This window comes from Oncorhynchus mykiss, chromosome 10 (genome assembly GCF_013265735.2).
Source record: "Oncorhynchus mykiss isolate Arlee chromosome 10, USDA_OmykA_1.1, whole genome shotgun sequence".
NCBI classification, from domain to species: domain Eukaryota; kingdom Metazoa; phylum Chordata; class Actinopteri; order Salmoniformes; family Salmonidae; genus Oncorhynchus; species Oncorhynchus mykiss.
In genome coordinates, this window is record NC_048574.1 from 4,083,453 (window position 1) to 4,108,518 (window position 25,066).

Here is a 25,066-nt window from a genome sequence, read left to right on the forward strand (position 1 = left end):
AAGCCCCACCCACCCACCTTTACACAAAGCCCCACCCACCCACCTTCACACAAAGCCCCACCCACCCACCTTCACACAAAGCCCCACCCACCCACCTTTACACAAAGCCCCACCCACCCACCTTTACACAAAGCCCCACCCACCCACCTTTACACAAAGCCCCACCCACCCACCTTTACACAAAGCCCCACCCACCCACCTTCACACAAAGCCCCACCCACCCACCTTCACACAAAGCCTCGTCCACACACACATACAGTGCCTTGTGAAAGTATTCATCCCCCTTGGCATTTTTCCTATTTTGTTGTATTACAACCTGTAATTTAAATAGATTTTTATGTAGTGGACATACACTAAATACTCCAAATTGGTGAAGTGAAATGAAAAAAATTACTTGTTTCAAAAACAAACAAAAAAATCACAAAAAAAAAAGGAAAAGTGGTGCATATGTTTTCAGCCCCTTTGCTATGAAGCCCCTAAATAAGATCTGGTGTAACCAATTACCTTCAGAAGTCACATTATTAGTTAAATAATGTCCACCTGTGTGCAATCTAAGGGTCACATGATCTGTCACGTGATCTCAGTATATTTTCACCTGTTCTGAAAGGCCCCAGAGTCTGCAACACCACTAAGCAAGCAGCACCATGAAGACCAAGCAGCTCTACAAACAGGTCAGGGACCAAGTTGTGGAGAAGTACAGATCAGGGTTGGGTTATAAAAAAATATCAGAAACGGGTTATATAAAAAAAAAATCCAAAACGGAGCACCGTTAAATCCAATATTAAAAAATGGAAAGAATATGGCACCACAACAAACCTGCCAAGAGAGGGCTGCCCACCAAAACTCACAGACCAGGCAAGGAGGGCATTAATCAGAGAGGCAACAAAGAGACCAAAGATAACCCTGAAGGAGCTGTAAAGCTCCACAGCAGAGATTGGAGTATCTGTCCATAGGACCACTTTAAGCCGTACACTCCATAGAGCTGGGCTTTATGGAAGAGTGGCCAGAAAAAAGCCATTGCTTAAGGAAAGAAATAAGCAAACATGTTTGGTGTTCGCCAAAAGGCATGTGGGAGACTCCCCAAACATATGGAAGAAGTTACTCTGGCCAGATGAGACTAAAATTGAGATTTTTGGTTATCAAGGAAAACGCTATGTCTGGTGCAAACCTAACACCTCTCATCAACCCGAGAACACCATCCCCACTGTGAAGCATGGTGGTGGCAGCATCATGCTGTGGGGATGTTTTTCATCGGCAAGAACTGGGAAACTGGTCAGAATTGAAGGAATGATGGATGGGGCTAAATACAGAGAAATTCTTGAGGGAATCCTGTTTCAGTCTTCCAGAGATTTGAGACTGGGAAGGAGATTCACCTTTCAGCAGGACAATGACCCTAAGCATACTGCTAAAGCAACACACGAGTGGTTTAAGGGGAAACATTTATTTGTCTTGGAATAGCCTAGTCAAAGTTCAGACCTCAATCCAATTGAGAATCTGTGGTATGACTTAAAGATTGCTGTACACCAGCGGAACCCATCCAACTTGAAGAAGCTGGAGCAGTTTTGCCTTGAAGAATGGGCAAAAATCCCAGTGGCTAGATGTGCCAAGCTTATAGAGACATACCCCAAGAGACTAGCAGCTGTAATTGCTGCTAAAGGTGTCTCTACCAAGTATTGACTTTTTTTTGGGGGGGGGGGGGGGGGGGGGGGCAGTTATACACGCTCAAGTTCCGTTTTTTTTGTCTTATCTATTAAAATATTTTGCATCTTCAAAGTAGTTGGCATGTTGTGTAAATCAAATGATACAAACCCCCCCAAAATATATTTTAATTCCAGGTTGTAAGGCAACAAAATAGTAAAAATGCAGAGGGGGGTGAACACATTCGCAAGCCACTGTACATGCAATAAGGCTGCACTTCTTTAGAATTATGAAGCCTTGTAGAATGAGTCATTGAGCTGCAGTGAACAATTCATTATGAAGCCTTGTAGATTGAGTCATTGAGCTGCAGTGAACCATTCATTATGAAGCCTTGTAGATTGAGTCATTGAGCTGCAGTGAACCATTCATTATGCCACTTGGGATATACTGATGTCTGATCTGGCTGTTCACCCAATAAAAATGCACACAAAACATCAACAACTTGAAGGGTTACCAAAGTATCTGATGATTAGGCTCCTGCCAATAAAAGCATGAATATCAACAAGAACAGATTGTCAAAGTTTATTCTACTATAGCTTGGTTTAAAAATGATTACACAAATATAAAGATAAACTGCATTTGAAAACACATGCATATATAAACATGATCAAAATACTAAATAATAGTTCTGAGTATCAGTTATTATTGAGTTGTTCTAAGGTGATACACAGACTACAGGCAGACAGACAGACAGACTAGACAGACAAACATACGATGGACAGACATACTATGGACAGACTACAGGCAGACAGACAGAACCTACATGCAGACAGACAGACTACAGGCAGAGGAACAGAACAACAGACAGGAAATAGGGTTCCATACACCTAGTATCAATACTATAGCATAAAACACATAGTATCAATACTGTATTATAAAACACATAGCATCAATACTGTATTATAAAACACATAGCATCATGCATAATAGGTTTGCTTTAATTTACATGGTGTGTGTGTTCTGTAGGGTTGTGTGTTAAGGCAGTGTTTACACAGGCAGCACATTTCTGATATTTTTTTTCACTAATTGGTCTTTTGACCAATCAGATCATCTCTGAAAAAGATCTGTGATAACATCAGATGTGATTGGTCAAAAGACCAATTAGTGGAAAAAGTATCAGAACTGGGCTGCCTGTGTAAACGCAGCCTAACTGTCCCAGACTGATGTAACATTCTGTCCCATTATTATAGCTACATACAAATACATACAAGTATTGACACCTTGACTTTCTCCACATTTTCTTGTTTTACAGACTGAATTCTAAATGGATTAAAATGTAATGTTTTGTCACTGGTCTACACACAATATCCCATAACATCAAAGTGGAATTATGTTTTTAGCATGTTTTACAAATTATTACAAAATAAAAATCTGAAAGGTCAAGAAGTATTCAACCCTTTTGTTATGGCAAGCCTACATATGTTCAGTATTAAAAATGTTCTTAACAAGTCACAAAATAAGTTGCATGGACTCACTCTGTGTACAATAATAGTGTTTAACATGATTTGTAAATGACTAGCCAAGCTCTGTACCTCACACACAGTTATTTGTAAAGTCCCTCAGTCGAGCAGTGAATTTCAAACACAGAGTCAACCACAAAGACCAGGGAGGTTTTCCAATGCCTCGCATAGAAGGGCTCCTATTGGTAGATGGGTCAAAATAAAATTTAAAAAAAGCAGAAATTGAAAATCCCTTTGAGCATGGTGAAGTTATTAATTACATTTTGGATGGTGTATCAATACATCCAGTCACTACAAAGATACTTGCGTCCTTCTGAACTCAGTTGCCAGATAGGGAGCAAAGCACTCAGAGATTTCACCATGAGGCCAATGGTGACTTTAAAACAATTAAAGTTTAATAGCTGGAGGATGGATGTCCCTGACTGAGGATGGATCAACAACATTGTAGTTACTCCACAATATTAACATAAATGACAGAGTGAAAGGAAGGAAGCCTGTACAGAATAAAAATATTCCAAACATGCATCCTGTTTACAATAAGGCACTAAAGTAAAACTATAAATATAAATATGGCAAAGAAATTAACTTTAAGTCCTGAATACAAAGTGTAATGTTTGGGGTAAATCCAGCACTTCATATTTTCAAGCATGGCGGTGGCTGCATCATGTTATGGGTATGCTTGTCATCGGCAAGGACTAGGGAGTTTTTTTTAAGGTAAATGAAACAGAATAGAGCTAAGCACAGGCAAAGTTCTAGAGGAAAACTTGGCTTTCCAACAAACACTGGGAGACAAATTCAGTTGAAGTCGAAAGCTTATACACCTTAGCCAAACACATTTAAACTCAGGTTTTCACAATTCCTGACATTTAATCCTAGTAAAAATTCCCTTGCTGTAAAATTCCATGTTAGGATCACCACTTTATTTTAAGAATGTGAAATGTCAGAATAATAGTAGAAACAATTATTTATTTCAGCTTTTATTTCTTTCATCACATTCCAAGAGGGTCAGAAGTTTACATACACTCAATTAGTATTTGGTAGCATTGCCTTTAAATTGTTTAACTTGGGTCAAATGTTTCAGGTATCCTTCCACAAGCTTCCCACAATAAGAATTTTGGCCCATAACCTACTGACAGAGCTGGTGTAACGGAGTCAGGTTTGTAGGCCTCCTCGCTCACACATGCCTTTTCAGTTCTGCCCACACATTTTCTATAGGATTGAGGTCAGGGCTTTGTGATGGCCACTCCAATACCTTGACTTTGTTGTCCTTAAGCCATTTTGTCACAACTTTGGAAGTATGCTTGGGGTCATTGTCCATTTGGAAGACCCATTTGCAACTAAGCTTTAACTTCCTGACTGATGTCTTGAGATGTTGCCTCAATATATCCACATCATTTTGCTGCCTCATGATGCCATATATTTTGTGAAGTGCACCAGTCCCTCCTGCAGCAAAGCACCTCCACAACATGATGCTGCCACCCCCGTGCTTCACGGTTGGGATGGTGTTCTTCGGCTTGCAAGCCTACCCCTTTTTCCCCCAAACATAACAATGGTCATTATTGCCAAACAGCTCTATTTTTAATTCCTCAGACCAGAGGAACCATAGTCTGGCTTTTTTATGGCGGTTTTGGAGCAGTGGCTTCTTTCTTGCTGAGCGGACTTTCAGGTTATGTAGATATAGGACTCATTTTACTGTGGATAGATACTTTGTACCTGTTTCCTCCAGCATCTTCACAAGGTCCTTTGCTGTTGTTCTGGGATTGATTTGCACATTTTGCACCAAAGTACATTAATCTCTAGGAGACAGAACGCGTCTCCTTCCTGAGCAGTATGATGGCTGCGTGGTCCCATGGTGTTAATACTTGTGTACTATTGTTTGTACAGATGAATGTGGTACTTTCAGGCGTTTGGAAATTGCTCCCAAGGATGAACCAGACTTGTTGAGGTATACAATTATTTTCTGAGGTCTTGGCTGATTTCTTTTAATTTTCCCATGATGTCAAGCGAAGAAGCACTGAGTTTGAAGGTAGGCCTTGAAATACATCCACAGGTACACCTCCAATTGACTCAAATGATGTCAATTAGCCTATCAGAAGCTTCAAAAGCCATGACATCATTTTCTGGAATTTTCCAAGCTGTTTAAAAGCACAGTCAACTTAGTGTATGTAAACTTCTGACCCACTGGAATTGTGACACTGAGTTATAAGTGAAATAATCTGTCTGTAAGCAATTGTTGGAAAAATTACTTGTGTCATGCACAAAGTAGATGTCCTAACCGACTTGCCAAAACTATAGTTTGTTAAAAATAAATTTGTGGAGTGGTTGAAAAACAAGTTTTAATGACTCCAACCTAAGAGTATGTAAACTTCCAACTTCAAAAGTACCTCATGTCAAAATCTTCCACTTTGACATTACTGAGTATGTTGTGTAGATCGTTGACAATTAAATGCATTTTAATCCCACATGGCAACACAACAAAATGTGGAATAAGTCAAGGGGTGTGAATACTTTATGAAGGCTCTGGATGTACGTTATAACTGGTAAATTCTATTACAACTGCTGATGTGGAGGAATATTCTGTTAATCTCTCATGCCTCACAATTTAGCAGCCTGCAAGTTAAACAACACGTTGAGAAATTGTACCACTTCTAAAGAAGATTGTTTGTTGATATATGTAGGCATAACTAACAAAGATACATACTTATGGGAAGGGAAAGGCAGGTGTGAGGTATACAGGGATGAAAGGCAAACTGAAGATTCTCTCTCCTGTGAAAGGGAAGGAGGGAGGGAGAAAGGAGGAGGGAGAGGAGAGGGGGAAGGAGAGAGAGACATAAAGAGGAGAGGGGAGGAGAGAGGGAGAGATAGAGGAAGAAAACACTAGGCACATTCCTCAGTACCACATAATGTATCTCCCTATCTCCAGTCGTCAAGGGCCACAGTGTCACATCATGTATCGCTCTATCTCCTGTCGTCAAGGGCCACAGTGTCTCCTCAGTACCACATCATGTTTCGCTCTATCTCCTGTCGTCAAGGGCCACAGTGTCTACTGGGTTACATCTTGGGAAACCAGCCAATCAGTGGCCAGCTAGGTTCAAGGGAGACAGGTAACACCCAGGAGAGGAAGTGGAGGGGCGGAATCTGAGTCTCGTTCCCTGTTGTGTAGTCTATAACCCATCAAATCAGTTCATTATGTACTACTGTTGTGTAGAGTCTATAGCCAGGTAGGTGTGTCTATAGTGTGTGTGTCTACAGTGTGTGTCTATAGTGTGTGTGTGTGTATAGTGTGTGTGTGTGTCTAGATTGTGTGTGCGTGTGTCTAGAGTGTATGTGTGTGTGTGACTATAGTGTGTGTGTGTGTGACTATAGTGTGTATCTATAGTGTGCGTCTATAACCAGAGAACAGTATCCATGTCACTCAGGAGGTCTGAGCTCAGGGCTTCCTGGATGCTGGGCATTAGCTCCTCCCCATCGGTAGCCATGCACACCCCTGGGCCTGCCTCCAGGAATGCCATTGGCTGGCCTGCTCCAGAGTCACCTATCACAGCACATAATACAGTCATTAGGATGTTGTGGATGTTGCTAGAGCTCCAAGATGTAACCCCAGAGATTGAGTGCATTCATTTACACAGAGTACAACAAATGAACAACACCTTCCTAATAGTGAGTTGCAGTCCCCTTTTGCCCTCAAAAAAGCCTCAAATCGTCAGGGAATGGACACTACAAGGTGTGGAAAGACTTCCACAGGGATGCTGGCCCATGTTGACTAAAAATGCTTCCCACAGTTGTGTGAGGTTGGATGGATATCCTTTGGGTGGTGGACCATTCTTGATACACACAGGAAACGGTTGAGTGTGGAAAACCCAGCCTGGCACCTACTACCATACCCTTTTCTAAGGCACTTAAATATTTTGTCTTGCCCATTCACCCTCTGAATGTCACACATACACAATCATTGTCTCAATTGTCTTAAGGCTTAAAAATCCTCCTTTAACCTGTCTCCTCCCCTTCATCTACACTGATTGAAGTGGATTTAACAAGTGACATCAATAAGGGATCATAGTTTTCACCTGGTCAGTCTATGTCATGGAAAGAGTGTTCTTAATGTTTTGTACACTCAGTGTATATTATTGTGACTATGTTAACCTGTCAGTATATATTAATGTGACTATGGTAACCTCCAGGTGTCAGTATATATTAATGTAACTATGGTAACCTGTCAGTATATATTAATGTGACTATGGTAACCTGTCAGTATATATACACATGGTTACCAAGCATTTCACTGTTAGTCCACACCTGTTGTTTACAGAGCATTTCACTGTTAGTCTACACCTGTTGTTTACAGAGCATTTCACTGTTAGTCCACACCTGTTGTTTTACCAAGCATTTCACTGTTAGTCCACACCTGTTGTTTACCAAGCATTTCACTGTTAGTCTACACCTGTTGTTTACAGAGCATTTCACTGTTAGTCCACACCTGTTGTTTACAGAGCATTTCACTGTTAGTCCACACCTGTTGTTTACAGAGCATTTCACTGTTAGTCCACACCTGTTGTTTACAGAGCATTTCACTGTTAGTCCACACCTGTTGTTTACGAAGTGACAAATAACATTTGATTAGGTTATTTTACCTTTAAAATAGTCCAATTTAAACCAAGGTGTGTGTGTGTCTTACCTGTATCCATGAGTTCCACAGTGTTCAGCAGGTCATCAGGTGTCCGTGTGAAGCTGCTGACACTCAGACCACTGTCAGTACTCTGGTTCCGGGAGTGGGCCCTACAAGCAGTGACCAACACACACAGTTGTAATATTGGCTAAAACGCACACATATTTGTTTTGGAAGCGCATACTTCCACATGCACACAGACACGAAGACAGACAGGCTCACCCGTTGAGGGCGGGGTCTACATGGTTGTTCCTCATTTTCCCATCATGCTCCAGTCCACTCCTCACCGCCACATCCTGACACGGGTTACATTATTTATTGATTATTTATTACTAGTTTACTTTATTTTACTTCCAGCATTATTATTATTGGTTCTGTAAAAACAACTGATATTAAAAACTCTGCTGGTACTTTGCTGTTACAATAAAAACATACATTTTAAATAAATAACACCCAACATATTTACACACACATTTACAGTGCATTCAGAAAGTATTCATTTTGTTGTTACAGCTAAATTCTAAAATTGATTATAATAATTATTTTCCTTCATCAATCTACCCACAATACATCCATAATGACAAAGGGAAAACAGGTTTTAAGACATTTTTGCAAATGTATTACTTATTTACATAAGTAAATAAGTTACATACAAGTATTTGCTATCAGAAATGAAATTGAGCTCAGGTGCATCCTGTTTCCATTGATCATCCTTGAGATGTTTCTACAACTTGATTGGAGTCCACTTGTGGTAAATTCAATTAATTGGACATGATTTTGAAAGACACACACCTGTCTATTTAAGATCCCACAGTTGACAGTGCATGTCAGAGCAAAAACCAAGCCATGAGGTCGAAGGAATTGTATATAGAGCTCTGAGACTGGATTGTGTCGATTGTGTTTACCTTTATTTCACTAGGCAAGTCAGTTAAGAACAAATTCTTATTTTCAATGACGGCCTAGGAACAGTGGGTTAACCGCCGTGTTCAGGGGCAGAACGACAGATTTTTACCTTGTCAGCTCAGGGATTCGATCTAGCAACCTTTCGGTTACCGGCCCAACGCTCTAACCACTAGGCTACCTGCCGCCCCGATCTGGGGAAGGGTACCACATTTCTTTTGCAGCATTGAAGGTCCCTAAGAACACAGTGGCCTCCATCATTCTTAAATGTAAGTAGTTTGGAACCACCAAGACTCTTCCTACAGCTGAACACCCAGCCAAACTGAACTGGTTCGGGAGGTGTCCAAGAACACAATGGTCACTCTGACAGAGTTTCTGGCCACTCTACCAGAGTTCTGTGGAGATGGGAGAACCAGAAGGACAACCATCTCTGCAGCACTCCAGCAACTGGCCTACCTGGTTAAATAAAGGTGAAATAAAACATTTAAAAATGTAATAATCCGTTCACCACGTCTTACAAAGACACGGCGGTTGGAACCAAAAATCTTCAATTTGGACTCCAGACCAAAGGACAAATTTCCACCGGACTACACTTTCCACTTCACAATAACAACGCTAATAACTGACCGGGGCAGCTCTAGTAGGGCCGAAATTTGAAGAACAGACTTGTTGGAAAGGTGGCATCCTAAGACGGTGCCATTTTGAATGTAGAATGGCCTTACTGAAGAGCTCAGTGACTTTCAAAATGGCACCGTCTTAGGATGCCACCTTTCTAACAAGTCAGTTCTTCAAATTTCGGCCCTACTAGAGCTGCCCCGTCAGTTATTAGTGCTGTTATTGTGAAGTGGAAACATCTCGGAGCAACAACGGCTCAGCGGTAGGCCACATAAGCTCACAAGACAGGACCGCTGAAGTGTGTGGCGTGTAAAATCATCTGTCCTCAGTTGCAACACTCACTACCGAGTTCCAAATTTCCTCTGGCAGTCCGACGGACAAATCTGGGTTTGGCCAATGTTTGTCTATGGAGATTGCATGGCTGTGTGCTCAATTGTATACACCTGTCAGTACCAGGTGTGGCTGAAATAGCCAAATCCACTGTTTTGAAGGGGTGTCCACATACATTTGTATATATAGTGTATATATAAAAGTGTTTTATTTTTCATAAATGTTTTCTAAATGTTCAAATTTTTGTTCCACTTTGACAGAGTATTTTGTGTAGATTGTTGACATAACATTTTTTTTAAAGACAATGAAATGCATTTTAAACCCACTTTGTAATAAAATGTGGTAAGTCAAGGGGTGTGAATACTTTCTGAAGGCACAGTATAGAACATAATATCCATATATATTCCAGTGTGTTTGACCCCTGACCTGTAGTCTGATTGGACGGGCCAGGTCCTGTTGTTTCCGCCTCAGCCTGTCCTTCTCCACCTGCAGCTGCTGCCTGCGCTTGGTTACCACTGTTGCAATGCCAACCGGGTCAGAGGTCAGGGTTGAGGGCTTCACCTGGGCTACAGCACTCTGGACTGGAGGGAGGACAGGGTCAGAGGTTAGGGAGGGAGACAGGGTCAGGGAAGGAGAGAGGGTCAGGTTAATGTCAGGGAGGGAGACAAGGTCAGGGTTAATGGTAGGGAAGAAGACCAGGTCAGGGGTTAATGTTAGGGAGGGAGACCGGGTCAGAGATTAATGTTAGGGAGGGAGACAGGGTCAGGGATTAATGTTAGGGAGGGAGACAGGGGCAGGGGTTAATGTTAGAGAGGGAGACAGGGTCAGGGGTTAATGTTAGAGAGGGAGACAGGGTCAGGGAGGGAGACCGGGTCAGGGATTAATGTTAGGGAGGGATACAGGGTCAGGGGTTAATGTTAGAGAGGGAGACAGGGTCAGGGATTAATGTTAGAGAGGGAGACAGGGGCAGGGGTTAATGTTAGAGAGGGAGACAGGGTCAGGGGTTAATGTTAGAGAGGGAGAAAGGGTCAGGGAGGGAGACCGGGTCAGGGATTAATGTTAGGGAGGGATACAGGGTCAGGGGTTAATGTTAGAGAGGGAGACAGGGTCAGGGATTAATGTTAGAGAGGGATACAGGGTCAGGGGTTAATGTTAGGGAGGGAGACAGTGTCAGGGATTAATGTTAGGGAGGGAGACAGGGGCAGGGGTTAATGTTAGAGAGGGAGACAGGGTCAGGGGTTAATGTTAGGGAGGGAGACAGTGTCAGGGTGTGTGTGACTGTTAGGGAGTGTCTTATCTACCAGTTGTTCCTGTTTAACCAGACTGTTCTCTCTGGCCTTGAGGCAACTCTCCCTCTCTGTTTCGGTCTCTCGCTCCCTCCCCGGCTCTCCCTCCCTCCCCCCCTCCGTCTCTCGCTCCCTCCCTCCCTCCCTCCCTCCCTCCCTCCCTCCGTCTCTCGCGCCCTCCCTGTCTGTTTGTCTGTCTCTCCTTCCCTGTCTTTCTGTTTGTCTGTCTCTCCTTCCCTGTCTGTCTGTCTGCCTGTCTGTCTCTCGCGCCCTCCCTGTCTGTCTCTCCTTCCCTGTCTGTCTGTTTGTCTGTCTCTCCTTCCCTGTCTGTCTGTTTGTCTGTCTCTCCTTCCCTGTCTGTCTGTCTGTCTGTCTGTTTGTCTGTCTCTCCTTCCCTGTCTGTCTCTCGCGCCCCCCCTGTCTGTCTCTCCTTCCATCCCTGTCTGTCTGTCTGCCTGTCTGTCTCTCGCGCCCTCCCTGTCTGTCTCTCCTTCCCTGTCTGTCTGTTTGTCTGTCTCTCCTTCCCTGTCTGTCTCTCGCGCCCCCCCTGTCTGTCTCTCCTTCCATCCCTGTCTGTCTGTCTGTCTGCCTGTCTGTCTCTCGCGCCCTCCCTGTCTGTCTCTCCTTCCCTGTCTGTCTGTTTGTCTGTCTCTCCTTCCCTGTCTGTCTGTCTGTCTGCCTGTCTGTCTCTCGCACCCTCCCTGTCTGTCTCTCGCACCCTCCCTGTCTGTCTCTCGCACCCTCCCTGTCCGTCTCTCGCACCCTCCCTGTCTGTCTCTCGCACCCTCCCTGTCCGTCTCTCGCACCCTCCCTGTCTGTCTCTCCTTCTCTGTCTGTCTGTCTCTCCTTCCCTGTCTGTCTGTCTCTCCTTCCCTGTCTGTCTGTCTCTCTCCTTCCCTGTCTGTCTGTCTCTCCTTCCTTGTCTCTGTCTCATTTTGAACAAGCATATCTCCTGTGCTGTTTGAGCTGCAGTCATGACATGTTGTACATATACAGAGCATTCGGAAAGTATTCAGACCCGTTGACTTTTTCCACGATTTGTTATGTTCTAGTCTTACTATAAAATGTATTAAATTGTTTTCTCCCCGCACCAATCTACACAAAATACCCCATAATGACAAAGCAAAATCTGTTTTTCAGAAATGTTAGCAAATGTATATAAAAAAAAAAAACATAAATATTACATTTACATAAGTATTCAGACCATTTACTCAGTGCTTTGTTAAAGCACCTTTGGCAGCAATTATAGACTTGAGTCTCCTTGGGTATGACGTTAGAAGCTTGGCACACCTGTATTCAGGGAGTTTCTCCCATTATTCTCTTCAGATCCTCTCAAGCGCTGTCAGATTGGATGATGACCTTAGCTGCCCAGCGATTTTCATGTTCGATCAGGTTCAAGTCTGGGCTATGGCTGGGCCACTGAAGGACATTCAGAGACTTGTTCCGAAGCTACTCCTGCGTTGTCTTGGATGTGTGTTTAGGTTTGTTGTCCTGTTGGAAGATGAACCTTCACCCCAGTCTGAGGTCCTGAGCGCTCTGGAGCAGGTTTTCATCAAGGATCTCTCTGTTCTTTGTTCCGTTCATCTTTCCCTCAATCCTGACTATTCTCCCTATCCCTGCCTCTGAAAAACATCCCCACAGCATGATGCTGCTACCACCATGATTCACCGTAGGGATGGTGCCAGGTTTCCTCCAGACGTGATGCTTGGCATTCAGGCCAAAGAGTTGAATCTTAGTTTCATCAGACCAGAGAATCTTGTATCACATTGTCTGAGTCCTTCAGGTGCCTTTAACTGAGGAGTGGCTTCTGTCTGGCCACTCTACCATAAAGGCCTGATTGGTGGAGTGCTGCAGAGATGGGAGAACATTTCAGAAGGACAACCATCTCTACAGAGGAACTCCGGAGCTCTGTCAAAGTGACTATCGGGTTCTTAGTCACCTTCCTGACCAATACCCTTCTCCCCCGATTGCTCAGTTTGGCCGGGTAGTCAGCTCTAGGAAGAGTCTTGGTGATTCCAAACTTCTTCCATTTACGAATGATGGAGGCCACTGTGTTCTTGGGGACCGTCAATGCTGCAGAAATCTTTTGGTACCCTTCCCCAGATCTGTGCCTTGACACAATTCTGTCTCGGATCACTACGGACAATTCCTTCGACCTCATGGTTTGGTTTTTGAATACTTATGTAAATAAGGTATGTTTTTTTTTATTGTTAATACATTTGCAAAAATGTCAAAAAATCTGTTTTCATTATGGGGGATTGTGTGTAGATTGATGAGGATAAAAACAAAATCAATTTTAGAATGAGGCTGTAAAGTAACAAAACGTGGAAAGTCTGAATACTTTCCAAATGCACTGTATGCAGCCTCTCATAAGCAACAGGTTTCCCATAAGGACCTACAAGCACCGCCCATTAGATGTTCTACTAATTAGTCACCCAGCAGACTTTGAACAAGCCACCTTGCTTGCCCTATTTTGACAGAACATGGGTTCTTTTTACAAAAATACACTCATTGGCCCAAGGGGGGCGTTATAGTAACACAACATAAGTCTGAATAATTTTCACTAACTGACCCAAGGCGAAGGGGGCATGTTTACTGTTGCCCATAGAACATGAGACCGTATTAGCATGGGCAGCGCCATTGCAGGCTTCCACCATTTTTATGTAGTCAACTGGGTGGCTTTACCTTCATTGGCTGATCCCTCCAGGTGACCCTGCTGGTCATGTCCAAATCAAACTTTATTTTGTCACATGCGCCGAAGTATAGACCTTAACGTGAAATGCTTACTTAGCCCTTAACCAACAGTGTAGGTCAAGAAGAGTTAAGAAAATATTTACCAAATAAACTATAGTAAAAAATAATAAAAAGTAACGCATAATAACAAGGCTATTTACAGGAGGTACCGAGTCAGTGTGCGGGGGTACAGGTTAGTTGAGGTAATTTTTACATGTAGGTGGGGGTGCATAGATAATAAACAGCGAGTAGCAGCAGTGTAAAAAAACAAATGGGGGGGGGGGTCAATGTAAATAGTCCAGGGGTCATTTGATTAATTGTTCAGCAGTCTTATGGGGGTAGAAGCTGTTAAGGAGCATTTTGGTTCTAGATTTGGCTCGCCGGTACTGCTTGCCGTGCGGTAGCAAAGGAAACTGTCTATGACTTGGGTGACTGGAGACTGACTTTCCTCTGACACCGCCTATTATATAGGTCCTGGATGGCAGGAAGCTTGGCCCCAGTGATGTACTGGGCCATACGCACTACCCTCTGTAGCGCCTTACAGATGCCGAGCAGTTGCCATACCAGGCAGTGATGCAACAGGTCAGGATGCTCTCGATGGTGCAGCTGTAGAACTTCTTGATCTGGGGACCCATGCCAAATCTTTTCAGTCTCCTGAGGGGGAATAGGTTTTGTCGTGCCCTCTTCACAACTGTCTTGGTAGGTTTGGACCATGACAGTTCGTTGGTGATGTGGACACCAAGGAACTTGAAACTGTCGATCCGCTCCACTACAGCCCCGTTGATGAGAATGGGGACCTGTTCGGGCTGCCTTTTCCTATAGTCCACGCTCAGCTCCATTGTCTTGCTCACACTGAGGGAGAGGTTGTTGTCCTGGCACCACACAGCCAGTTATCTGACCTCCTCCCAATAGGCCGTCTCATCGTTGTCGGTGATCAGGCCTACCACTGTGTTGAGTGTTGAGGATCAGTGCGGCAGACATGTTGCCTACCCTTACCACCTGGGGGCGGCCCCATCAGGAAGTCCAGGATCCAGTTGCCGAGAGAGGTGTTTAGTCCCAGGGTCCTTAGCTTAGTGATGAGCTTCGTGGGAACTATGGTGTTGGACGCTGAGCTGTAGTCAATGAACAGCATTCTCACATAGGTGTTCCTTTTGTCCAGGTGAGAAAGGGCAGTGTGGAGTGCGATTGGGATTACGTCATCTGTGGATCTGTTGGGGCGGTATGCAAATTGGAGTGGGTCTAGGGTGTCCGGAAGGATGCTGTTGATGTGAGCCATGACAAGCCTTCCAAAGCACTTCATGGCTACAGACGTGAGTGCCATAGGGAGGTAATGATTTAGACAGGTTAACTTCGCTTCCTTGGGCACAGGGACTATGGTGGTCTGCTTGAAACATGTAGGTATTACAGACTTGGTCAGGGAGAGGTTGAAAATGTCAGTGAAGACACTTTCCAGTTGGTTTGCGCTTGCTTTGAGTACACGTCCTGGTAATCCGTCTGGCCCTGCGGCTTTGTGAATGTTGACCTGTTTAAAGGTCTTGCTCACATCGGCTACCGAGAGTGTTATCACACAGTCATCCAGAACAGCTGGTGCTCTCGTGCATGCTTCATTGTTGCTTGCCTCAAAGCGAGCATAAAAAGGCATTTAAGCTCGTCTGGTAGGCTCGCGTCACTGGGCAGCTCGGGTTTCCCTTTGTAATCCGTAACAATTTTCAAGTCCTGCAATCTTACTGTTGTATTGACGCTCTGCTTGTTTGGTGGTTCGTCTGAGGGCATAGCGGGATTTCTTATAAGCGTCTGGATTAGTGTCCCGCTCCTTGAAAGCAGCAGCTCGAGCCTTTATGGCAGAGGTACAATCAGTAAAATGATACAAATATCTTTGCTCCTGATGTGCACCCCTCAAATGATACAAAACAGCCAAAGTGCACTGGAAAAAACAATACAGAGGGAAGAAACAATGCAGACAGACGGAAGAACAATGCAGACAGAGTACAATGCAGACGAGGTGACAATGCAGACAGCGAGACAATGCAGACGGAAGGACAATGCAGACGGAGAGACAATGCAGACGGAGAGACAATGCAGATGGAGAGACAATGCAGATGGAGAGACAATGCAGGCGGAGAGACAATGCAGACGGAGGGACAATGCAGATGGAGAGACAATGCAGACGGATGGGCAATACAGATGGAGAGACAATGCAGACGGAGTAACAATGCAGACAGATGCAGACGGAAGAACAATACAGACGTAATGTATGGTCTGAGTGATAATCTTGGGTGCTCCCAAATCAACATTCCACAGGTCACATTTAAAAGAGAATGTTTGGTAGTTCACATTTAAAAGAGATCTAGATTAGAGAATGTTTGGTAGTTCACATTTAAAAGAGATCTAGATTAGAGAATGTTTGGTAGTTCACATTTAAAAGAGATCTAGATTAGAGAATGTTTGGTAGTTCACATTTAAAAGAGATCTAGATTAGAGAATGTTTGGTAGTTCACATTTAAAAGAGATCTAGATTAGGGAATGTTTGGTAGGTTACATTTAAAAGAGATCTAGAATAGAGAATGTTTGGTAGTTCACATTTAAAAGAGATCTAGATTAGAGAATTAGGGAATGTTTGGTGGAACACTAGAGTTCCCCAAGGCACAGCAGTTGAAAACCACTGCACGAGACTAGGGCTTCCATAACTGTTCCTGTGAGTGAGTGGGTGGGTGTCCGTAATATCCGCTTTAATTCTCCTGTTTTATCAGGTGTCCTGTGATTCTCTGTCTCTCTCTGTGACATCCTCTATAACCACTGGGATTCTCTGTCTCTCTCTGTGGTTGTGAGTTGGTGGTGACCTAACATAATCGCTTGTGGAGCTTTCGCTGTAAAGCATTTTTGAAATCAGACACTGTGGCTGGATTAACGAGAATTTTATCTTTAAAATGGTGCCTAATACTTGTATGTTTGAGAAATGTGATTAATGAGATTTCTGTTGATTTGTATTTGGCGCCCTGCAATTTCATTGGCTGTTGGCGGAACCCCAGTCCTAGACAGGTTAAAGTTAGTGAGGGAGATATGAGTCTCCAACTTCAGGGATTTTTGCAGTTCGTTCCAGTCATTGGCAGCAGAGAACTGAAAGGAAAGGCGACTAAAGGGGGAATTGGCTTTGGGGGTGACCAGTGAAATATACCTGCTGGAGAGTGTGCTACGGGTGGGTGTTGCTATGGTGACCAGTGAGCTGAAAAAAGGAGGTGATTTACCTAGCAAAGACTTATAGATGACCTGGAGCCAGTGGGATTGGAGATGAATATGAAGCGAGGGCCAGCCAACGAGAGCATACAGGTCGCAGTGGTGGGTAGTATATGGGGCTTTGGTGACAAAACGGATGGCACTGTGATAGACTGCATCCAATTTGTTAAGTGGAGTGTTGGAGGACATTTTGTAAATGACATCGCTGAAGTCAAGGATCGGTAGGATAGTCCGTTTTACGAGGATATGTTTGGCAGCATGAAAATACTTATTTTCCACCATCATTTGCAAATAAATTCATTAAAAATCCTACAATGTGATTTTCAGGATTTTTTTTCTCATTTTGTCTGTCATAGTTGAAGTGTACCTATGATAAAAATTACAGGCCTCTCTCATCTTTTTAAGTGGGAGAACTTGCACAATTGGTGGTTGACTAAATACTTTTTTGCCCCACTGTATGTTTCACTTCCCAAGGCTTCCACTAGATGTCAAAAGTATTTAGAACCTGTTTTGAGGATTCTACTCTGGAGGGGCTCATAAGAGCTCTATGAGTGAGTGGTCTGGCAGAGTGCCACAGCCTCGGCCTGGCGCGCTCACGTGAAAGGTAGCTACGTTCCACTTCATTTGTACAGACAAAGGAATTGTCCGGTTGGAACATTAATGAAGTGTTAAGTTAAAAACATCCTAAAGATTGATTCCATTCTTAGGTTGGCATTTTTCTACGGGCTGTAACGGAACTTTTTAAACTTTTCGTCGGACATTCGGCACGACCTGAAAGCGCTTTTGGATTTGTTTACCAAACGCCCTAACAAAAGAAGATATTTGGACATAACTAATGGACATTATGAAACAAATCAAACATTTATGGTGGAACTGGGATTCCTGGGAGTGCATTCTGATGAAGATCATCAAAGGTAAGTTAATATTTAAAATGCTATTTCTGAGTAATGGCGGGTATCTTTTTGGCTGCTTAGTTGTCTAAAGGCTGTACGGAAATGTCTGTCTGTCTGTCTGTCTGTCTGTCTGTCTGTCTGTCTGTCTGTGTCTCTCTCTCTCTCTCTCTCGTTACCTAGGTGTGGGTCTAACCAGGAGGTGGTCTTGGTGATGTGGTTGATGTAGTAGACCTCTCCTTCAGGAGTCACTGCCTGTTCCCAACCCTCTGGGAGGGGGCCTGGAGCAGACACACAGGACAGAGGGAGGCATGGAGATAAAGGAGAGCACTACTTTTAGTGGTACTGTCAACAAGAATGAAATATAATCAATTAATACAAAATTTAAGGAGAGAAAAAGACAAAGACAGAGAGAGACAGACAGAGAAAGACAAAGAGACAGACAGATCAGAGAGACACAGAGACAGAAACAGACAGAGCAGAGACAGACAGATCAGAGACAGACAGATCAGAGAGAGAGAGAGAGAGAGAAAGACAGAGAGAGACAGAAACAGACAGAGAGATAGAGAAAGAGAGACAGAGACAGTGAGAGAGAGACAGCGAGAAACAAACAGACAGAGAGAGAGACAGACAGACAGACAGCGAGAGAGAGAGAGACAGCGAGAGAGAGACAGCGAGAGAGAGACAGCGAGAGAGAGACAGGCAGATAGAAAGAGAGAGTGACAGACAGACGGAGAGAGAGAGAGACAGGGATGGAGAGACAGAGACGGAGAGAGAGAAAAAGAGGGTGGTACCTGTGTTGGAGCTGGTGTTACTCTGTGTGTGTGTGTTGGGTGCAGGGTGTGCGAGGGTGTGTGTGTGTGGCGGGGGAGCAGAGAGCAGGTGGGCCGCTGCGTTGGTCTGGAGATGGGAGAGACGGGGGTCATGCCATGTGGTCGTCTGGTCCAGGTGACTACACACACACACACACGCACACAAACAAAGTTAGGAGACGGTAGAGGATGTAGATTTCTGAGCCATGTAATTGGTTGTTAGTTAGCCAGTCAGATTTGTTAGTGTTGTTTCTCCACGTGAGGTTTTTCCCTAACAGGCTTCCGTAGTCTGCTGCAGTTTAGGAGCTGGTTTAACCTGCTGATTTAGGACTGGTTTTACCTGCCACACAGAGATACCTACTTGAGGAAGTAGCACTGTCCTGAGGGAGTCTTGGTCATCTCCCAGCCCGGAGGGAGGGGCACGTCATCAGGGAGCGGCTGGGTTGCCATGGCACTGGTTGCTGGGGCAGAAAGGGCATTGATGGGGAGCGAGGCGGGAGAGGAGTGGGCACGCACATGATGAGGTGTCAGAGACCCAACGATGGTCCCATCTGAACTGGCCTAGACAGACACACAAGCACACATTTAGATCAGTGTCTAGGGGCAAGTTCAACTGATTGAGGTCTGATGGTCCAATGTGTGGAACACTAGTCTGTGGCGATCTAAATGCCAGAACGGACAAGAACCTGACACCCTCAGCACACAGGGGGACAAACACCTGCCTGGAAGTGACAGCATTCCCTCCCCCATATGCCCCCCTAGGCACAACTATGACAACATAGTCAACAAAAACAGGTCACATCTCATGCAGTTCTGTCGCACGCTGGGTATGTACATAGTCAATGGTAGGCTTCGAGGGGACTCCTATGGTAGGTACACCTACAGCTCATCTCTTGGCAGTAGTACTGTAGACTACTTTATCACTGACCTCAACCCAGAGTCTCTCAGAGCGTTCACAGTCAGCCCACTGACACCCCTATCAGATCACAGCAAAATCACAGTCAACTAGAACAGAGCAATACTCAATCATGAGGAATCAAAGCCAAAGGAACTGAGTAATATAAAGAAACGTTATAGATGGAAGGAATGTAGTGTGGAAACCTACCAAAAAACAATTAAGCAACAACAAATTCAATCCCTTTTAGACAACTTCCTCAACAAAATGTTTCACTGTAATAGTGAAGGTGTAAACTTGGCAGTAGAAAACCTAAACCGTATATTTGACCTCTCAGCTTCCCTATCAAATCTAAAAATCTCAAATAGAAAACCGAAGAAAATGAACAACTATGACAAATGGTTTGATGAAGAATGCAAAAATTTAAGAAAGAAATTGAGAAACCTATCCAACCAAAAATAGAGAGACCCAGAAAAAGTCTACGCCTTCACTATGGTGAATCACTAAAACAATACAGAAATACACTACGGAAAAAGAAGGAACAGCACGTCAGAAATCAGCTCAATGTAAATGAAGAATTCATAGCCTCTAACCAATTCTGGGGAAAATTGGAAAACACTAAACAAACAACAACACGAAGAGTTATCTATCCAAAATGGAGATGTATGGGTAAACCACTTTCCCGATCTTTTTGTCCCTATAACAAAGAACAAACATCAAAAACATATACATGAATGGCCTCCCGGGTGGCGCAGTGGTCTAAGGCACTGCATCGCAGAGACTCTGGGTTCGAGCCCAGGCTCTGTCGCAGCCGGCCAGGACCGGGAGTTCCATGGGGGCAAAGCACAATTGGCCTAGCGTTGTCCGGGTTAGGGAGGGTTTGGCTGGTAGGGATATCCAGGGTAGCCTAGTGGTTAGAGCGGTGGACTAGCAACCGGAAGGTTGCAAGTTCAAACCCCCAAGCTGACAAGGTACAAATCTGTCATTCTGCTGAACATGCAGTTAACCCACTGTTCCTAGGCCGTCATTGAAAATAAGAATGTGTTCTTAAATGACTTGCCCAGTTAAAAAAATATATATATATTTAAAAAATGGCCAAATCGGTGTCCAAATATACCGATTTCCGATTGTTATGAAAACTTAAAATCGGCCCTAATTAATCGGCCATTCCAATTAATCGGTCGACCTCTAATTATCAAAGTCTACACTGTATTTCTGATCAATTTGACGTTTTTAAATAGATTTTTTTTGTTGCTTTTCTTTCAAAAACAAGGACATTTCAAAGTGACCCCAAACTTTTGAACGGCAGTGTATATAATTATTTTATATTATTATTATTTTTGCTAAGTCGTCACTGGGCCTACTATATTTATTTCTTAATTGTCCTAATATTAAGCACATTGCTTATCTTTACCGCAGGAGTATAGCCTGCCTGGCATTTGCTATTTAACTGCATAGATGAAATTTATTTTTTCCCACTGCCCCGGTTTTGATAAAGGTGCATGATAATGTTCCATTCTAAATCAAAACTACTGTCACAGTGTGAATGACGGCCTAGCCCGGATGGGAGTGATGGAGTGCTGCATCAGATGACCTGGCCTCCACAATCACCCGACCTCAACCCAATTGAGATGGTTTGGGATGAGTTGGAACGCAGAGTAAAGGAAAAGCAGCCAACAGGTGCTCAGCATATGTGGGAACTCCTTCAAGACTGTTGGACAAGCACTCCAGGTGAAGCTGTTTGAGAGAATGCCAAGAGTGTGCAAAGCTGTCATCAAGGCAAAGGGTGGCTATTTGAAGAATCTCAAATATATTTTGTTTTGTTTAACACTTTTTTGGTTACTACATGATTCCATGTGTTATTTCATAGTTTGTCTTCACTACTATTCTAAAATGTAGAAAATAGTAAAAAGAAAGAAAAACCCTTGGGTAGGTTTTTCTTCCATTTAATTGAAGTTGCAGGTTACAGTGACATTTTATTTTTTATTTTTTTAACTAGGCAAGCCAGTTAAAAAACATGTTTTATTTACAATGACAGCCTACCAAAAGGCCTCCTGTGGGGACGGGGGCCTGGGATTAAAATAAAAAATAAATACAATATAAATATAGGACAAAACACACATCACAACAAGAGAGACACAACACTACATAAAGAGAGACCTAAGACAACAACATAGCATGGCAGCAACACAACATGACAACAACATGGTAACAACACAACATGACAACACAGCATGGTAGCATCACAACATGGTACAAACATTATTGGGCACAGACAACAGCACAAAGGGCAAGAAGGTAGAGACAACAGTACATCACGCAAAACAGACAATTGTCAGTAAGAGTGTCCATGATTGAGTCTTTGAATGAAGATATTGAGATAAAACTGTCCAGTTTGAGTGTTTGTTGCAGCTCGTTCCAGTCGCTACCTGCAGCGAACTGAAAAGAGGAGCGACCCAGGGATGTGTTTGCTTTGGGGACCTTTAACAGAAGGTGACTGGCAGAACGGGTGTTGTATGTGGAGGATGAAGGCTGCAGGAGATATCTCAGATAGAGGGGAGTGAGGCCTAAGAGGGTTTTATAAATAAGCATCAACCAGTGGGTGTGTCCAAACTTTTGACTGGTACTGTATATGTGTAGGTCTATGCGTTTCTGTGTGTTTCTAAACATTTCCCTTGGGAATAAAATAATACATCAAGTGTGAAAGAAATTGTGTTGGGAGAAAGTTGAGTTTTGACTAGACTGGTGGGGGTCGGGGAGGGAGTTGAGTTTTGATTAGACTGGTGGGGGTCGGGGAGGGAGTTGAGGTATTGACTAGACTGGTCGGGGAGAGAATTTAGTTATTGACTAGACTGGTGGGGGGTCGGGGAGAGAATTTAGTTATTGACTAGACTGGTGGGGGGTCGGAGAGAGAATTTAGTTATTGACTAGACTGGTGGGGGGTCGGAGAGAGAATTTAGTTATTGACTAGACTGGTGGTAGAGAAAGTTGAGTTTTGACTAGACTGGTTGGGGAGAGAATTTAGTTATTGACTAGACTGGTGGGGGTCGGAGAGAGAATTTAGTTATTGACTAGACTGGTGGGGGTCGGGAGAGAATTTAGTAATTGACTAGACTGGTGGGGGTCGGAGAGAGAATTTAGTTATTGACTAGACTGGTGGGGCCCGGGGAGAGAATTGAGTTATTGACTAGACTGGTCGGGGAGAGAATTGAGTTATTGACTAGACTGGTGGGGGTCGGAGAGAGAATTTAGTTATTGACTAGACTGGTGCAGGTCGGGGAGAGAATTTAGTTATTGACTAGACTGGTGGGGGTCGGGGAGAGAATTTAGTTATTGACTGGCCTGGTGCGGGTCGGGCATGCAGGTGGTTGGCTGAAATTTGATAGAGGATGTCTTAATAAAGACAAACAATAAAAGATCTTTGTACTTTTTAAAGAGCTGTTCACATGTTAGGCTATTGATTAAACGTACGACACAATATTGATTATTACTTACCTTTGATCTAGTTCAGTCTTATCAATCACTTAAACATATTTAATAACGATCTCTTACCTAATTTGATGATTGTGGGTGTTTTTGCTTACTTTTGTTTGTTCTAAATAGAGACAGCTAGAAGAGCCATGGGTCATAATGGATTGTATAGAAATGCGAAATGCAGGAAATGCGCTTCAGATACCAAAGAAATTGTGGGGGAGGACCCCAAGACCCCCTGTCTGGTTACCCCCCCACCCACTTCTAAAACTAAAGTTGCCCTCATTACTGAATGTAGTCAATCACATAAACAATCAAAAAAATTCACATCAATGTGATTTTAATCCTTGCTGGGAACAAACTCATTCTTAGCTCTTTAGTTTTTTGTCTTCCAAATCAAATCCTGTCCTCAGTGGAAAAGTTGGGCTGTTCTCCAACACCATCCATCCATGATGAGCCTGTCCTGCACTGAAGCATAGCCTCTGAACACCTCATATCCTCCTTGTTTGGATAAATACCATAATAGTGTGTTACCTACCACGTCTGGAGTGTGTGTACGTGTGTGAGGCGTGTTACCTACCTGTCTGGAGTGTGATCGGGGATCCGGCTGTCTGAAGAAGGAGTCTGGAAGTTTCCTCATCCTCATAGGCAGAGAGGAGGGGGGCAGGGCGGAGGTTTTAGGGTTCATCACGGAGTTAAACAGAGCCTCCAGATCCGTCTGGGAGTCCCCGCGGACGTGCACGATCTGCTGCCCCACCGGGGGCGCGCACTGACCCTGTCGCGCGTCCATGTTGCCTTCCAGAGGTGATGCGTCCAATTAAAACAACTGAACAGTTAATTATGAATGATAACGAATGATTCCAAAACGAGAAATGGTTCAGAGTTAAATGGAAGACGAACCCTAAACTGACTACAAAGAACGGATATTCTTTGTAGTTTAATTTGTTTTTGTGGATTTTAATTTTGAAAGTTCTTATAGTGTTTAAACTGGCAAAACATTATTATCCTGCACCATCAAATGAAATAGTTATGTTAGTTTCCTTCGTGAATATCCAAACTCCTCGGCGCTGAAAACACGCATCCAGCCAGCCAGACGGCCCGTCCCACAAACCTCAGACAGACGAGTTGCACTCAACTTTTTTCCCCTACAGAAACTTCGTCTGATGATCGCTTTTCTTCAACCGCTGGACTCGAAAACCGTCCCAGCTACTCCCAAATGTGATTTCTGCATACTGTCCGAAATTAAGTCCTCTACATAGTTTCATTTGGTGAAAAATAGGTGTTTACGTGGTAATAAATCTCAGTTTTCCAAAGTTGTTCCAAACTGTCGATAGGACAGGCTACAGCCTTAGAGTCTCATGTGACCAGTGAGAGGCGGGGTTACAAGGTTATTTTTACAGTCTATGGTTAAAGGCTCCCAGCAGAGGGCAATGTCTCCTTTATTTCTTCTTCTTCTTCCACTGGAGTGTAAATCAGTACACCGTGAAACAAAATAAAAAGGAAAACAATTACCCTGCCAACTAACCCTTCACTTATAAATACATTTTAAAAAACACCACCCCATTCCACTACTTTGACCCTTTCTGACCCTTCACCAACAGGCCAACAGCCTGGGAGGACTGTACACTACAATTCAACACTCCCTGTCACTCCTCTGCAGTAAAATGCCATAAACCCAAGTACTTCTCTGCAGCTGCCACCACAAAACTATTTTCTGTGATTGATATTCCATTTCTGCGGTACAGTTGATAACCATGGCAATGAATGCAAAAGGTCTACTATTCACTGGGAGCCTCTTAGGATCCCTCACCCTTCCTCTACTTTCCTCACTGCCTCAGCATAGAAAACCCTCTGTACTACTCTGACACTGGCAACCTCAACCTGTCTCTCTCTCACCAGACCCCAGCAACATGGGCACCCTTACAGTTAACACATTCCGCTTCTTTTGCCAAAACTACACATTCCTTTGTCTCATGCCCTCCTGGAAACTTCTCACATTTAGGAATCTCCCTCCGACACACTGTTGCAACATCACCATAAGCTTGGCACCTGAAACAAGGTAGTGGGTTCGTTACA

General features: G+C 43.7%; 1 protein-coding gene across 1 annotated transcript; it reads right to left on the minus strand.

Moving 5' to 3' along the window:
• Positions 1–5,473: 5,473 nt before the first annotated feature.
• Positions 5,474–24,480, minus strand: LOC110533247 (transcriptional coactivator YAP1). The gene is made up of 8 exons (XM_021617325.2): positions 23,571–24,480; positions 18,986–19,185; positions 18,607–18,764; positions 17,992–18,093; positions 10,096–10,250; positions 8,047–8,120; positions 7,834–7,934; positions 5,474–6,693 (listed from the first exon to the last, which is right to left on the minus strand). Exons 1-8 carry the CDS (start codon positions 23,778–23,780, stop codon positions 6,545–6,547), a joined length of 1,149 nt encoding a protein of 382 aa, XP_021473000.2. The 5' UTR covers positions 23,781–24,480; the 3' UTR covers positions 5,474–6,544.
• Between the last annotated feature and the right edge of the window lie 586 nt (positions 24,481–25,066).